Source organism: Terrapene carolina, unplaced genomic scaffold (genome assembly GCF_002925995.2).
Source record: "Terrapene carolina triunguis isolate 2854851 unplaced genomic scaffold, T_m_triunguis-2.0 Scaffold175, whole genome shotgun sequence".
Classification (NCBI taxonomy): Eukaryota; Metazoa; Chordata; order Testudines; family Emydidae; genus Terrapene; species Terrapene triunguis.
Window position 1 is genome coordinate 3383480 of NW_020664526.1, and position 17369 is coordinate 3400848.

At 41.4% G+C, this 17369-nt stretch overlaps 1 protein-coding gene across 2 annotated transcripts in view; it reads right to left on the reverse strand.

Annotated features, from left to right (window-relative positions):
• Positions 1–17369, reverse strand: part of LOC113406991 (NEDD8-conjugating enzyme UBE2F) — a 135075-nt gene that overhangs the window by 80398 nt on the left and 37308 nt on the right. For both annotated transcript variants that reach the window (XM_029912064.1, XM_026654011.2), the window contains exons 5-6: positions 3536–3603; positions 1551–1621 (exon numbers count right to left, since the gene is read on the reverse strand). In XM_029912064.1, coding sequence (XP_029767924.1) covers positions 1551–1621; positions 3536–3603 — 139 coding nt within the window. The remainder of the gene's footprint in view (positions 1–1550; positions 1622–3535; positions 3604–17369) is intronic.

The window sequence follows — 17369 nt, forward strand, 5'->3', positions numbered from 1 at the left end:
GCGGCAGCGGTCGACTCGCCGCCGTCCTCACAGCCAGGTAAATCGACCTAAAATACGCAACTTCAGCTACGCGACCCGCCCCCGTAGTGTAGACCTAGCCTTTGTTTATTTAGGTTTACCTCCATGCCTGCGGACGCTCGAGGTAAACAAACCATCTCAGCCCACCAGCAGCTTATCCTGATGGCCCGGGAGCCAAAGTTTGTTGACCCCTGAATTATAGGGTCGGCTTATGAACGGGTTATAAAATTTTTCCATTTTTACTTATCCGTCTGGGGGGGGGGGTCGGCTTATAAACGAGTATATACGAGTTTATCTTTGTTTTTTAAATCTCAAACATTTTACTAGTCGTGTTTTTGAAAAAGTTAATTTTAGAACCTATATTTTAGGCTAAATTTGATCTGACTATCTTAAGAGAGGATAATATATGGTTATTTTTCTTACACTTTATCATCATATCAGTTTTATATTACATATTGAAATTTAATAAATTTGTCATTCATACAAGTAGTTTGTTATTGTCAAAATCCAATATTTTTGTCTAATGTAACTAAAATCCTACCAATATTTTCCCCTGGAAAATTTAAACAGTTTCCTAGTACTTAAAATATTTTAGGCTTTAAACTAAATAGGGGTTTAAAGTGTGGGATAATTTAAAACCACCTGGATCCTATAATTCAAAATGTTAGGGAGGACATTGATGGAATTTTCCAAGTAGAAGACTTTGGAGAAGAATAGGAGCTATTAAAGTTAATTCTGCCTCAAATTAACGATCACAAAGATAGAGGCTATGTAGTTTTCTACTGTGGAAAAATGACCTTTGGTTTTATCTGGAAATGGTGAAAGTGTAAGATCAAATGCAAATAGTTACATCACAAGCTAAATAAGAACATGGGTTCTTAAGATTCTAGACATAAGAAAATTCTAAACCTCCTTTAATTTGATGCAGGCTCAATCTTTACGTCTCTCTAGTAGCAACGCTATAGATGGAAAAGCAAAAATGTAGCATGCTTGGCCAGTTCACAGTTTATTTGTTCTTTTCTGCAAGAGATCTCAATAGCAAGCATGCAATGATATAGAATCCTTTAAATCCTACAATTGGCTAGTTAGATAAATGGTTGCAAAGCCAGGTCTTAGTCAAAAGCACACAGAACTAGGATTTTAAAACTCTCTTCTACAAGAAGCAAATCTCTTTTACAGGAAATCAGTGTTATTCAATGGAATTTATGTTGCAGGGAAGAAAATCTTCTGCATATTGGGAGAAATTTTAAAGGCCTATGTGTTCTGAATAATTAGAGGGCATTGCTATATTTTTTTTTCTGAATCAGAAATGCGGTTTGGATATATCTGGTTTTACAACTGATAGCATGTTCAGCAATTCTGTTTGGTATCACAATGGTCTAAAACATTTTCAAGAAGTTTCCTTTGCTTCGAAGGATCAAATTTAAGTATGAGACATTATCTGTCTACTGGTGCTGAAGTGAGAATTACGTATCAGGGTAATGATCTCTACAAAAACTTTGAAGTAACAATAAAAGAAGGCTGTTAACTACCTTAAACAGATTTCACCCGTCTCTGTGATGTTTGGATGCCAGATTCTAGTCAAACATTTTACTTTTGGAGGCTGCCAAAATAAACAACAAACAGAGATTACAATGCTGTCCTTTCAAATCAGTTAAATCACCAACAAACCATTATGAGTTGTACAGTTCCTGGAAGCTAAAATTTAAACTTGGGTGATCTCAGTCCAAGTACTAATGCTAATCTGGCAGTTACCTTATGAAGCAGTTTAAATGGAGCAGAACAGGATATAAAACTACAGGAACACTGCTGCTTTCCCATTCAGTGTTATATTCAGGTTTTTGGCTTTGTAAGCAAGTGGAGGAAGAGCAAAGATTCATTCCAGTGTGATTTCATCGTCTCAATAATTTTCTGGGTAAGGAAAGTATTCTCTATTTTTAAATGTTCACAGAAGTATGGAGGATAACTGTTCCATTTGACTATTTCTTGGGTTTTTAAATCTTGATACAGATTTGTATTATTTTACAGTGATATCACTAAACTCAATTCAGCATGTAGCTCCAACAGATCCTATAGCTCATTTTTAATGCATGTTGATAAATGCACATTTAAAAAAAAAATCAGATTCCAAACCAGAGTCTCATTGCTCTAGTTTTGTAAGTAAGTCAAAGGAAAGTCAAACAATTCTAATAGATTAGCAACAGCAAGTTATTCCATCCAAATTCTCCATATTACAATATTCATTATATATAAAGTCCTCAGCCAAGATATAAAATGGTTCTGATAACATCGCTCCACAGAAATAATCTTCCTGTGCCTTGTCTCATATATTGGTCTCTGTCCGTTAATCCAAAGTCTTCATGGTCTTCAAAATGTTAAGGACGCATTCTAAACGCTCAGTCCAGCTCCCTGTGAATAAGGTGAAGGGAACAGTGGTGGGAATTCACTGCCTCTGCAGTGCCTGTTCTGTGGCTAGAGGATTGTGGAAAGTCCTTGCTTTAATGAGGAAAAGGACACACCTAGGGCTTTCGAGATAGAAAGCTAGCTCTCTTCCCCTTCCACGCTCAATGATGAGGGTGTGGAAAATGCTAGAGGGACACCAAATTAAGCACTGAGTCTGAAGCAGATATTTTTGGCACAGAGGAAAATACTGAAGCCTGTTAGTTCTATGGCAAGCACAGCTCCTTAAAATGATGCTCTATACCTAAACCTTGGTGCTGGAGAAAATCTAAAGGGCTGGAATGCTTGGATCCTATCCCAGAGTAGTTCAGTCTCAGTGCCAAGCCTTCAGACAGCCCTTCAGTCACGATCCTATACTCTATGTCACCTTGAATGGTCACAACACACAAAATCAGCTACGTAGCAATGGCAAACCAAGAGAACCAAGCCATTTTTTAATAGAACAAGAAAATAGAAGAATTCTTTGATCTTCTTTCACTTCAAATTAGATTCATTAGATCAGGGTTCTCCGACGATTAATCTCAGCTGAAAGTACTAAGAATGTGGAATGCTTATTTATATTACAGTAGCATCTGGAGTCCCCAATCAGGATGAGTTGCCAACGTGCTAGGCTTCCCCAGGAACACGTTGGCTTACTATAGGAATGTTTAAGCATACACCAAACGAAATAAGAAGGCAGAGGGAATGGGAGGAATTCGCAGGGAGAGTTTCACATGTGACTGGTGTAACTTCTAGTCTGTACTCCTGAGTAGGCTATTCCAGACTGCTGCAAACAGAAACAGCCTCCAGACCAGATCTTTTCATCTTCAAAGGAACATTCCTATGAAACTTTAGCCACAGAAGTATAACATTGGTGACATCACTAGATATGGGAGATTCTTACCTACAACTTAGCAAAACACAGAGTTATCTGAAATTCCATTATTTGCAGAAAATGCAAATCACAACACAAAGAAGAGCTCTGTGTAAGCTTGTCTCTGACACAGCAGAAGTTGGTCCAATAAAAGATATTACTTCATCTACCTTGTCTCAACTGAGAAAAATGACAAATACTCACCACCATGTTATAGGCATCAGGAACCTCAATTTCAAACTGAAATTTTCCTCCTTGGTAATAACCCTCATCTATTAAAGAAACACAACATAAACAATTAAAGAGAAAGAGAAACAAATGTTAAATTTGCACAAAGAAGATACAGTATAGTCATCATTACTTAGATTATGATCATCACAACATCATTGAAATATTCCATTATACTTGCACCATATCTTTTTAAAATATGTGATTTTACTGTCAGCCTTACATCTCTAACCTTGCTTGCTTTCATGCTTTCTTCCATACCAACACCTCTGCATAGAGCACCTTCCCCAAGCTGATGGAGAAGGCCAGTACTATCTCATTATTCAAATCCATCTGCAAGACCCCCTTTATGAACACTTGGCAATAACAACTACACTGATATAGTTAAAGCAGTACAATCTCCTTGGTGTGGTTATATTGATATACAGATGCTTATAGAGGTATAGTTTATACCCATATAGGAGGGGAAAAAGCTTTATCATCTAAAGGACCTTTAAAGTAGTATAACGGTGTCCACACTAGAGGTTGTAGTAGTATAACTAATTTGGTTTAAAAAAAAAAAAAAAATCACACTTTTAACGAAAATCATGAGACCGGTACAAAAAGACCAGGCCTAAGTAACTCAGTCCTGAAAATACTGCAAAGTGGTCAATGGTTAGATTGAAAATTCAGATGCTACTGATGGACAAAATTCCTTGAGTTTTTAATCAACGTGGTTTCTGAGAAACTATGGTATTTCCTTATATTCAAAATATGTTCAATGGAAAAAAGTTTGGGCTTTGCAACATGATTGTATGAAAACTAAAGGATATTGTTTTTATGTTTAATATTTTTCCACAGTAGAGCCTAAAAATAAGGTTGTGGCTTCCCAACTTTCTGTAGTATTCTTGTTCTTCACCACTCTCTCTTGCTTTCTCCCCTTTTCCCCATAACTGTTTTAGATAAATATTCCTTAGAAAACAGATAAAATGTTACATGTCTTGGTACTTCATAAATTAATCTAAAGAGTTCTGTTGACAAGCATGTGGACAAGGGGGATCCAGTGGATATAGTGTACTTAGATTTTCAGAAAGCCTTTGACAAGGGCCCTCAAAGGCTCTTAAGCAAAGTAAGCTGTCATGGGATAAGAGGGAAGGTCCACTCATGGAGCGATAACTGGTTAAAAGAATGGAGAGAGGTAAATAGTGGTATCCCCCGGGGGTCTGTACTGGGACCAGTACTAGTCAACATATTCATAAATGATCTGGAAAAAGGGGTAAACAGTGAGGTGGCAAAATTAGCCAAGGATACAAAACTATTCAAGATAGTTAAGTCCAAAGCAGATTGTGAAGAGCTACAAAGGGATCTCTCAAAACTGGGTGACTGGGCAACAAAATGGCAGATGAAATTCAATGTTGATAAATGCAAAGTAATGCACATTGGAAAACATAATCCCAACTATACATACAAAATGATGGGGTCCAAATGAGCTATTACCACTCAAGAAAGAGATCTCGGTGTCATTGTGGATAGTTCTCTGAAAACATCCACTCAACGTGCAGCGGCAGTCAAAAAAGCAAACAGAATGTTGGGAATCATTAAGAAAGGGATAGATGATAAGACCGAAAATATCATATTGCCTCTATATAAATCGATGGTACGTCCACATCTTGAATACTGCGTGCAGATGTGGTCACCCCATTTCAAAAAAGATATATTGGAATTGGAAAAGGTTCAGAAAAGGGCAACAAAATAATTAGGAGTTTGGAACAACTTTCATATGAGGAGAGATTGAGAAGATTGGGACTTTTCAGCTTGGAAAAGAGACGACTAAAGTGGGATATGACAGAGGTCTACAAAATCATGACTGGTGTGGAGAAAGTAAATAAGGAAGCGTTATTCACTCCTTCTCATAACACAAGAACTAGCGGTCACCAAATGAAATTAATAGGCAGCAGGTTTAAAACAAACAAAAGGAAGTATTTCTTCACATAACGCACAGTCAACCTGTGGAACTCTTTGCCAGAGGATGTTGTGAAGGCCAAGACAATAATAGGGCTAAATAAAGAACTAGATAAATTCATGGAGGATAGGTCCATCAATGGCTATTAGCCAGGATGGGCAAGGATGATGTCCCTAGCCTCTGTTTGCCAGAAGCTGGGAATGGGCGACAGGGGATGGATCACTTGAACATTACCTGTTCTGTTCATTCCCTCTGGAGCACCTGGCATTGTTCACTGTTGGAAGACAATATACTGGACTAGATGAACCTTTGGTCTGACCCAGTATGGCTGTTCTTATGTTCTTGTTCTAAAATACTGTCCACAATACTTCCCAATTCCTCCATGGACAGGCCACGAGCAATAAAGAAAAATTCACTGTCCATGACCTTTACTGTAAATACCCCTGACTAAATCTTAGTTGGGGGCCCCGGAACCGCTGCTCCCTGGTGGACCCCGGGGCCAGACACAACAGCCACTGCTCAGGCAGTCCCTGGGGCCAGCTGCCAGGGGCCGCCGAGCAGTGGCTGTTCTAGCTGCCCCCAGGGCCAGCCGCACTGGCTGCTGCTTGGGGAGACTCTGGGGGCAGCTGCCCGGGGCCACTTGAGCAGCGGTTGGTGTGGCTGTCCCCGGGGCCGCAGGAGCAGCTGGCCCCGGAGCCAGCTGCTCGGGCAGCCTTGGGGTCAGCCACGTTGGCTGCTGCAGAAGTCATGGAGGTCGCAGAAAGTCACGGAATCCATGACTTCCATGATCTCTGTGACAGACACTCAGCCTTACTCATGTCGTCATGCTGCCAGGACTATAGTCAGTTCCCATCTTCTGTCTCTTTGTCAAGCTTCCTGTTGAGCGACAGCTCGTAAGATGTCACTACGGGTATGTCTACACTACAATAAAAGACCTGTGGCATGGCCTCAGCTGGTCAGGGTCAGCTGACTCATGCTCCTGAGGCTCAGGTTGGGCTGTGAGACTCCGAAAGGGAGAGAGGGTCTTAGAGCCCAGGATCCAGCCCAAGCCGGAACATCTATACACCAATATTTTTAGCCCCACAGACCAAGCTCTGTGATCCCAAGTCAGATGACCTCAGCTCTGAGCCTCAGTGCCACAGATTTTTATTCAATGTAGACATACATGGTCTGGCTGTGTCATGGGGGAGGAGGGATAGCTCAGTGGTTTGAGCACTGGCCTGCTAAACCCAGGGTTGAGAGTTCAATCCTTGAGGGGGCCATTTAGGGATCTGGGGCAAAAATCTGTCTGGGGATTGGTCCTGCTTTGAGCAGGGGGTTGGACTAGATACCTCCTGAGGTCCCTTCCAACCCTGATATTCTATGATTCTATGATAGTGTAAGAGGCACAGGAGAGAGTCCTGGAATGGAAAAGGAGATGGTCAGGGGCTCACGATCTTGGGGCCCCTCCTGCTGTCTGAGGGAATGTGGGATGCTGCAGGGGTCACTGCAAGTGACCAGGATCAAACAAAAAATGTCAGGCTTCAATTATGTCATGGGGTCTAAAGACTATGAGGACAGGCTGGGGCTGGTCTTCCCCATCCCCTCAAGCAGCATCCGCAGCTGCCTCAATGCAGAACATTAGTACACAACCCACACAAACTGTACACTTCGTATTCTGTGTTGTAATTGAAATCAATATATTTGAAAATGTAGAAAAACATCCAAAAATATTTATAATCAATTTCAATTGGTATTCTCTTGTTGAACAGTGTGATTAAAACAGCAATTAACTGCAATTAATTTTTTTAGTTAATCATGAGTTAACTGCAACGGACAGCCCTACAGAATATCTTTAAAATGCTTTTTCTCTTTAGATACAACTCATACCAAACGAAAATCACTACTACACACTATGACTGAAGAGTCTTTCAACAAAACATCTCTGATTTAAATTATGCAGCTAGCTACAGAATTATCAATCCTTCTCCCCAACAAATTATTTCAGATTTTACCATCTTTCTTCTTAGTGTTTTTGAGTAAGGAGGAGTCTTCAATACACTGTAATAAAATGAATACACCGCCAACTTCCAGCCACTGATTTTTTTTGGCAATGCTGCTAATGCTAATTCAATCTTTAATATATACACATTTATCCTTACAGTTACTAATTCCTGTTGATTAAATGGAGACAGCAGTCAGCTGGGTTTCATTATAGCAAGCTATCAAAACAGATGTTACTGAACTTGAATCATTCTGTTACAACAAGGCGAAGTGCTGTATTATTGACATACAAACTCAGTCCGAGACCGTGGTCTAATCAAAAATGGATGCCTAAAGTTCAAGTCAAAGGGAGCTGCTGGATGCTCAATACTTTGAAAATTAATCCTAAATATGGATTCTAAATATAGATTTTGGAGCCTAATTTTAAGCACCCTTTTTGTTTTTAATAGCTACAACGTCAATAACTGATCAGACAATAATCTCCTTTACAGACTATATACAGAGGTATATGTAGTTGTTGTCCAGTAGAGCTTGTCAAGGACAATGATGTGCAGTGTACTCAAGGATACTAAATCTCAAATGTGGTACAAAGCTCATAAAAATAAAAGACCAATAAAAATAAAGCATGACTCACTGGTGACAATGTGCTTCTAACTCTGGAAAACAAATGCTATATTCCACTAGACTGCAGCAGCTCAATAATGGTGAGCTACCCCTATCAGCTGCACTCTGAGTGCTTTGGAGGGACATCTACTGCTCTGTATCCATTCTTCAACTAATTCTTAAGTGTTCTGAAGACCTCTGAATATAATAGCAAACAATGTGCATACTCAATTGAGCCTTCAGTTGTGTTAGGCCCCAACAAAGGCTAAACTCACTCCGAAGGTTACTAGTGTATACACCAAATAGTTATAATATGGTAGAGACGACAAAAAAAATAAAGTTATTCATTCTTTTGTACACCATAAACCATGCAGCACAATTCCATCCCACTAGGGATTCCAGCATGCTATTTTCCCTTTCAGCTGCCCTTGTGCTCAAACCCTTCACCAAACTACCTTCCTCCACCAAACCAGCTGTACCACCAAACATCCACAACTACTAGTGTTTGGGTGGGTATCAGGGAGGAATAATATGTTAAAGGACTGTGTACAGCAAGGTGAAAGGCATGCAGAATTAAGGTTGCAGTACATGGTATATGACAGTTGTGGTAATGGTAATTTTTGTGCTAGAGAGTGGAGTAAAGGGTGTATGCAATGGCAACTGACAACTTTTCATATCCTTGATTTTGTAGGTTTGCGTCAGGTACGTCATGTATGCAGCAATCTTAACTGATTCACAATTCTTTTGTATTAATTATTTACGCCTCTATAAAAAAAGTGTTTGCAAATGTTCGTGCATACACACATGCATTTATGTAAATCCACCAAAAGATCTACAGAATCTTAACTAACTGACAAACCCACAAAGCAGGAATACAAATTCCAAAGGATTCCAAGCAAGCACAAGAGTGTGCACATAGACTACCACCTTCCCGCCAGATGCAAACACAGAGAAAAAACAAAGGACTCCAACTATCTCCTTGCATACCAAGGCAATCAGGCCAACAAAAATCCTCCAAATAGTTCAAGAACCCCAGAGGAAACTCAGGATCTCAATTTCATATAGGAATGACAGGCCTGTTAAACCACACTCCTCAGGAAAAGTGCACAAAAAATTGCAGATACAAAGAGAGGGCTGAAAGTTAGGTAACCTTCAAAGTATATCTCGAGGTAAAGAAACTAGTGAACCTCAGCACACTTCATCCATTTACAAAGAGCATGGGTCAGTATGGACTTCCATACCTCTGATCCAGCAAGTACAAGAGACCTATACAGTCACAGTGCAGGCCCATGGCAAGGAATCCACTTCTCAACTGTGGAGAATGAAATTAAACTTCTCTCTCAATCTCTTAAAGAGATTGTTAAAACTATCTTCCCCCCCCTTACATTTGCATTAATCTATATTATTACTACACACACTTTTTTCCTCTACAACTCCATGTGCACTTTGCTACAGTACGTCTATATTATTTTTACTGTGTTTCATATTATAAAACGATTTTTTAAATATAAAAGGTGCAATACAGGAATCTAAATTTAACATCCTTGTGGGGGGGCCAGGACACCAAAGAAGTCCACCACGGTAGCATTTAACTTCAAAAGGGGGAACTATACAAAAATTAAGCTAGCTAGCTGAACGGAAATTAAAAGGAACAGTCATAAGAGTGAAATGCCTGCAAGCTGCATGGAAACTTTTTTAAAACACTGTAATACAGGCTCAAATTAAATGTACAATAGAATCTCAGCGTTAGGAACACCAGAGTTACAAACTGACCAGTCAACCACATACCTCATTTGGAAACAGACGTACACAATCAGGCAGCAGCAGAAACCCCACCCAAAAAAGCAAATAAAGTAAAGAACTGTGTTAAATATAAACTACTAAAAAAAAGAGAAAGCAGCATTTTTCTTCTACATAGTAAAGTTTCAAAGCTGTATTAAGTCAATGTTCAGTTGTAAACTTTTGAAAGAACAACCATAACGTTTTGTTAAGAGTTATGAACATTTCAGAGTTACAAACAACCTCCATTCCCCAGGTGTTCCTAACTCTGAGGTTCTACTGTCAACCCCAAATTTTAAAAAATTGTAACAGGACCAAAACACGCCACTATGGATAAACAACAGAATAAAAGATGCAGTTAGTGGCAAAAAAGGCATCTTTTAAAAATTGGAAGTAAAATCCTACTAAGGAAAATAGAAAGGAGCATAAACTCTGGCAAGTCAAGTGTAAAAGTATATTTAGGCAGGCCGGCCAAAAAAGAATTTGAAGACCAACTAGCAAAAGACACAAAAGTAACAGCAGAAATTGTTTTAACTACATCAGAAGCAGGAAGTCTGCCAAACAATCAGCAGGGTCACTGGACGATCAGGGTGCTAAAGGAGCACTCAAAGAAGACAAGGCCAATTTGAAGAAGCTAAATGAATTCTTTACACTGGTCTTCACTACAGAGGATGAGAGATTCCCACACGAGCTATTCTTTTTAGGTGACAAGTCTGAGGAACTGTCCCAGACTGAGGTGTCAATGGAGGTGGTTTTGGAACAAATCAATAAATAAAACAGTAATAAGTCACCAAGACCAGATAGTATTCACCCAAGAATTCTGAAGAAATTCAATTGTGAAATTGCAGAATTACTAACTGTGGTATGTAATATATTGCTTAAATCAGCCTTTGTACAAGATGACTGGAGGATAGCTAATGTAATGCTAATTTAAAAAAAAAAAAAAAAAGGCTCCAGGGGCAATCCTGGCAATTATAGGCCAGTAAGCTTAACTTCAGTACTAGGCAAATTGGTTGAAACTACAGTAAGGAACATAATCATCAGACACATAGATGAACACAATATGTTGGTGAAGAGTCAACACGGCTTTTGTAAAGGAAAATCATGCCTCAGCAATCTACTAGAATTGTTTAATGGAGTCAACAAACATGTGGCAAGGGTGATTCAGTGGATATAGTGTACTTGGACTTTCAGAAAGTCTTTGACAAGGTCCCACGCTAAAGGCTCTTGAGCAAAGTAAGCAGTCCTGGGATAAGATGGAAGGTCCTCTCATGGATCAGTAACTGGTTAAAAGACAGGAAACAAAAGGGAAGTTTTCAGAATGGAGAGAGATAAATAGCAGTGTTACCCAAGATCTGCACTGGGACCAGTGCTGTTCAACATATTCATAAATGATCTAGAAAATGGAATAAACAGGTTCAACAAAGAATTAGGTAAGTTCAAGGAGGATAGGTGCATCAATGGCTATTAGCCAAGATGGCTACACCTCTGACTACCAGAAGCTGGGACTAGAAGACGGGATGGATCACTCAACAATTGCCCTGTTCTGTTCATTCCCTCTGAAGCATCTGGCATCGGCCATTGTTGTAAGACAGGATACTGGGCTAGATGGAGCACTGGTCTGACCCAGTATGACCATTATGTTCTAAATCTGACTACAATGAATACAAATCACATACTACATATTATTTTCACTCATTTTAAAGAGAGACTTACATGATAAACTTTCTCAAAAGACAAACCAGTATTATTGTCTTGCCTTATAGCAGGAGTGGGCAATAATTTTTGCAGAGGGGGCCACTTCACGAATTTTGGTAAGTCGTCATGGGCCGCACATTTCTACTATATTAATGGAGGGGATGTGGGGTCTGGGAGGGAGTTTGGATGCAGGAGGGGATTCTGACCTGGGTCAGGGGATTGGGGTGCGAGCTCCGGCCAGGAGGTGCTTACCACAGGCAGCTCCCGGCCGGCGGTGCAGCAGGGCTCAGGAAGGCTGCCTGCCTGCCATAGCCCCACGCTGCTCCCGGAAGCGGCTGCGGCCGGCTGCTGCTGGCACGTCTCTGCGCGCCCCTTGGGGGTAGGAGGGACAGTGGGTCTCCGTGCACTGCCTGTGCCCACAAGCACCGCCCCCACAGCTCCCATTGGCCGGTTTCATGTGACAGCATGGCATCCTCCAACAAGTGGTTAACCTCCCCAAAATGGTAGTTCTTTACATGAGAGTCACAACACTACTATGGACTGGTACAGAAAGAATAAGGATACCATTTTTTCTCAAGAACGGCAATACAAGGGAAAAGTTAAAGTATGTGAAGCTATTGCACCCACCAAAAATAGTGTTCTAAAGTAAAAAAAATAAAATATTTTTAGAAGGCTACTATATAGGGATGGCCCATAAAAAAGGGGGGGGGGGAGGGGCGGGAAACTAATGCCCAAGGGAAGGGGAGGGATATGTGATTGCCATTCTAATTCCAGAGACGACCTTTTTACTAGATAAAGTTATGTCTTTAAGCAGCAATCCAAGAGTGTATTCATCCCTTCCCCTTCGATTTAATCTTAAATTTAATTTTTCTTTATAATCTAAATGTATTACTAATTAGTTAATGTTTGTAAGGACTGGAAGATTAAAAAGTGCCACGTAAGTGCAAAGTATTATTACATCCAATTTACTGTTTTAAATGAAGAATGTCCGATAACTAGGACAGGCCACAAAGGATACAGTTGAAAGCAAGTCTTCCAGTCAGTGGCTCTGAACTTTCATACTTGCCAATAATTAAAGCTATAAATAGGTGTATTTGGGGAAGGGGGGAAAAAAAGAACCTATTAACTCAACTGAAATGTTAAATAGGCCTGAAACAAAGCCCACGCCACTCTGAACACCCTAAATTATGAGGTAATGTGGGGAAAACATTCAACTGGGAGAACATGTATTTTACTCAAAGAGGGGCAGATAGCACTTCTGTACTAGCTTTCCAATTTCACCCCTAGGACTTTCCAGCAAGATCTCAACAAGTTTAAATCAGTAAATACAACTGGTGTCAATGCATTACATTATTTAATTTAACATTCAGGGTTTTATAAATAAATGACTGTACACAGACTAATTTCTAATGTAGGCAGCCTATGTTTCAATATATTAAAAGTTATATATACCAGACACTTTACTTACATTTATAGCAAATACTTATCCTTTTTTAATTTAAGCAGATATAGTTTCTGATAAAAAACAAAAACAAAAAAAACCTAGATTTTTTTCCTGCAGGATTTGGAAATAAAAATATTTAGTATGAGAGGTTAACAAGCACATATTTTAACATTTATACAGAGAGCTTTTAATTAGTGGGGGTTATCTTTAGGCAAAATATCTTTTGTGAGTAAAATATTAGTGTTTTAAATTGTTTGCCTTGAACTATATAAAAACTGACGGCCTCTGAAGCAACACACTCCCACAAAGTTAGTTCCCAGAAAACAAGAAAGATCTGAAAGGACTGTTGGCCCCCTGGGCAAACATTGATCAACCCCAGAAAAACGTATATTTTGAGAGACAAGATAGTATCGTTTATTGGATCAACTTCTTTTTCCCAAAAAATGTCGTCCAATAAAAGATATTACCTCATCCACTTTGTCTCTGATACCCTGGGTCCAATACAGCTACAACAGTGCATACATGTTACATTTTGAGTATTTTAGGTGTATATTTCATGAAGACCAAATATTATTCTCTTCAAACTTAAAACTCAGAATCTTGTTTGCACACCTGTCTGAGGGCACACACTTTACATATTAGCTACTATAAAATCATTTCTGAGGCACATAATTTACAAGCATCCTAATTATGACATAGAGGTCCTGAATCAGATGATAGAGACAGTATTCATTAAATGCAAATCCTCATTTATGTTAATATAAATAAATCTATTACAACTCTGACATACCCAAAAGGCACATGTTCAAAACAATTAAACTCCTGTGATAAACAGAAATAAAATGCGTAATTACTGTACTAACTGGATTTCTGCAGTTTAGTATAATAATTTGTATGTGACAGGGGCTTCCTTTTCACAAACAAGCAGCAGAACTCTGATAATTTTTGGCTATATCTAGGCTGCTTCCTCCTGCTACAAACGGAGTTGACATTGAGCTTTCAAAGTAGTTTCCTATAATAAGAGTTTGATCCTGCAAATACTTACAACTCGACCGAGTGTTTGTTATTTTGAGTAGTTCCATTGATTACAGGTAACTAGAACAGGGAGTGGTCATAATGAAGCAGCACAAGAATAGCTCAGGGAGAAAAAGGAGAAAAGACTATTTTCCACAGACCCCTGTTGATTGGCATTAATTAGATTACCCTCCCCTTTAACTCTTTATTAATCCAGTCACATATCAGTCACTCCATTATTTTCACTGGGATCAATGTCAGGCTGACAGGCCTAAGATTACCTGTTTACCATTTTAAAATATTGGCAAAACGTTAACTTTCTTCTAGTCCTTTGGAAGTTCCCCAGTGTTCCAAGAGTACTGAAAATCAACATTAGCGGGCTAACGAGCTCCTCAGACAGCTCTTTTAAAATTCCTGGATGCAAATTATCTGGACCTGCTGATTTAAAAGAGTCTAAATTTAGTAGCTGCTGTTCAAAATCCTCCTGGAATTACAATGGGAATGGAAAATATTTCGTCATATGATATGAAAAGATCATCTGGCTTTTTTCCAAATACACTACAGAAATATGTATAGAATACTTCTTTTCTGCATTATTATTGATAATTCTAACATTTACATGTAGTAAATAATGGACCAATATCATTGTTAGGATTCCTTTTGTCCCTAAAATACTTAAAAAAAAAAATGGTTACTCACCTTCTCGTAACTGTTGTTCTTCGAGATGTGTTGTTCATGTCCATTCCAAGCAGGTGTGTGCGCGCCGCGTGCACGCCAGCCGGAAGATTTTACTATAGCAGCGTCCGTAGAGTCGGCTTTGGCGCCCCCTGGAGTGGCGCCCTCATGGCGGTGTATATAGGGGCCAGCTGACCCTCCACCCCCTCAGTTCCTTCTTGCCGACACTCCGACAGAGGGGCAGGAGGGCGGGTATTGGAATGGACATGAACAACACATCTCGAAGAACAACAGTTACGAGAAGGTGAGTAACCGTTTTTTCTTCTTCGAGTGATTGTTCATGTCCATTCCAAGCAGGTGACTCACAAGCCCGAACCTAGGCGGTGGGGTCGGAGGTCACTGCAGACTGGAGTACTGCGCGGCTAAAGGCAGCATCATCTCTGGCCTGGTGCGTGATGGCATAGTGCGCTGTAAAGGTGTGGATTGAGGACCAGGTGGCCGCTCTACAAATTTCCTGCGTTGGGACCTGGGCCAGGAACGCAGCGGAAGAAGCCTGCGCTCTTGTGGAGTGGGCCGTGATAGGCGGGTCTGGTATATTGGCCCGACTGTAGCACTCCCGGATGCAGGTTCTGATCCAAGCCGAGATTCGCTGTGACGAGACCGGGAGCCCTTTCATCCTGTCGGCCACGGCGACAAAAAGTTGGGTTGATTTCCTGAAGGATCTTGTCCTTTCGATATAGAACTTGAGAGCCCTGTGAACGTCCAGGGAATGCAGCCTACACTCCTTCGCAGAGGAGTGCGGTTTCGGATAAAACACCGGGAGAAAAATGTCTTGACCCATGTGAAATGGGGAAACCACCTTAGGGAGGAAAGCTGAGTGCGGCCTGAGTTGGACCTTGTCCTTGTGGAAGACGGTGTATGGAAGTTCAGATGTCAGAGCTCTGAGTTCCGACACTCTCCGGGCTGATGTGATAGCCAACAAGAATGCGACCTTATATGAAAGATATAACAGCGAGCATGAAGCCAGCGGCTCGAAGGGGGGGGGCCTGTGAGGGCGGACAGGACTAAATTGAGGTCCCAAGCAGGGACGGGTTGACGAACGTGCGGGAACAACCTGTCAAGGCCCTTGAGGAAGCGACCAATGAGTGGGTTTGCAAACACTGAGGTACCCCCCGCTCCAGGGTGGAACGCCGAGATGGCAGCAAGGTGTACTCGAACCGAAGAGAGAGTCAGTCCCAGGTGTCTGAGATATAGTAAATAGTCCAATATGAGAGGGACCGGGGCGAGCAAGGGAGCATGACCCCGTTGTGTGGCCCAAAGCGAGAAGCGCTTCCACTTAGCCAAGTACATGGTCCTTGTTGAAGGCTTCCTGCTGCCAAGAAGGACCTGCCTGACCTGATGAGAGCATTACATCTCCACGGGGTTTAGCCATGGAGCATCCAGGCTGTAAGGTGGAGCGACTCCAGGTTCGGGTGAAGGAGGTGACCACGATCCTGTGTGATCAAGTCCGGTAGTAGGGGCAACCTGAGGGGCACCCACATAGACATGTGCAGGAGCGACGTGTACCAGTGCTGGCGCGGCCACGCCGGCGCTATCAGGATGAGCCAAGCGTGATCTCTGCGGGCCTTGAGGATTACTCTGTGAACCATGGGAATCGGGGGAAAGGTGTAAAATAGCCCGTCTGCCCAAGAGAGGAGAAAGGCATCTGTTAGAGACCCTGGACTGCGTCCCATGAGGGAGCAGAACTGAAGACACTTCCTGTTCTCGCTGGAAGCAAACAGGTCCACCTGGGGATGACCCCAGAGCGGAAAATTGAAAGTACTATATCCCAGCGGATAGACCACTCATGACCCTGGAACGAGCGACTGAGGGCATCCGTAAGCCCGTTGTGCGTCCCCGGGAGGTAGGACGCTGTCAAGTGAATTACGTTCTGTACGCAAAAGTCCCATAATGTGAGGGCCTCCCGGCACAGGGGAGAGGAGCGAGCACCACCCTGTTTGTTGATATAGAACATCGTTGGAGTGTTGTCCGTGAGGACAGAAACGCACCTGCCTGCCAGCTGGGATTTGAAGGCTATGCATGCGAGGCGCACCGCTCATAATTCCCTGACATTGATGTGCAATGAAAGGTCCTCTCGTGACCAAAGGCCTTGGGTTCTGAGGCTGCCCAGATGTGCACCCCATCCCAGATCCGATGCGTCCGTTACCAGGGATAGGGAGGGGTCGAGGAAAGGCACTCCCGTGCAGACCTCCCGCGGGTCGAGCCACCACTGAAGGGAATCCAACACCGGCCGAGGTCACTGGTCAAATTTTTTTTTTGTTTTTTACCATTCTGAGCTTCTGATTTATATTTATGATTTATGCAATTTCCCCTTTCTCCCATCTGTGTGTGTATAAAACATACACACACACGTGCGCGCAACCCCCCCCCCCCCCCAACTATTCACTTCCTTTCTAAGACAGGTTGGATTTAACCAATGCTGCCTTCTTTCTGGATTGTAGCTTTTTGAGCATCTAGCAAAATGTTCTTGAACAACTCCCCATTATCATTCATATTTTCTGTTTAAATTCTCTTTCCCAACTGACCTGACTCAGTTTGTTTTTTTTGTGAAATTGGCCCTTTTAAAGCACCACGCATCTATATATTACTAGTTTGGACTTTATTCTGTTGCA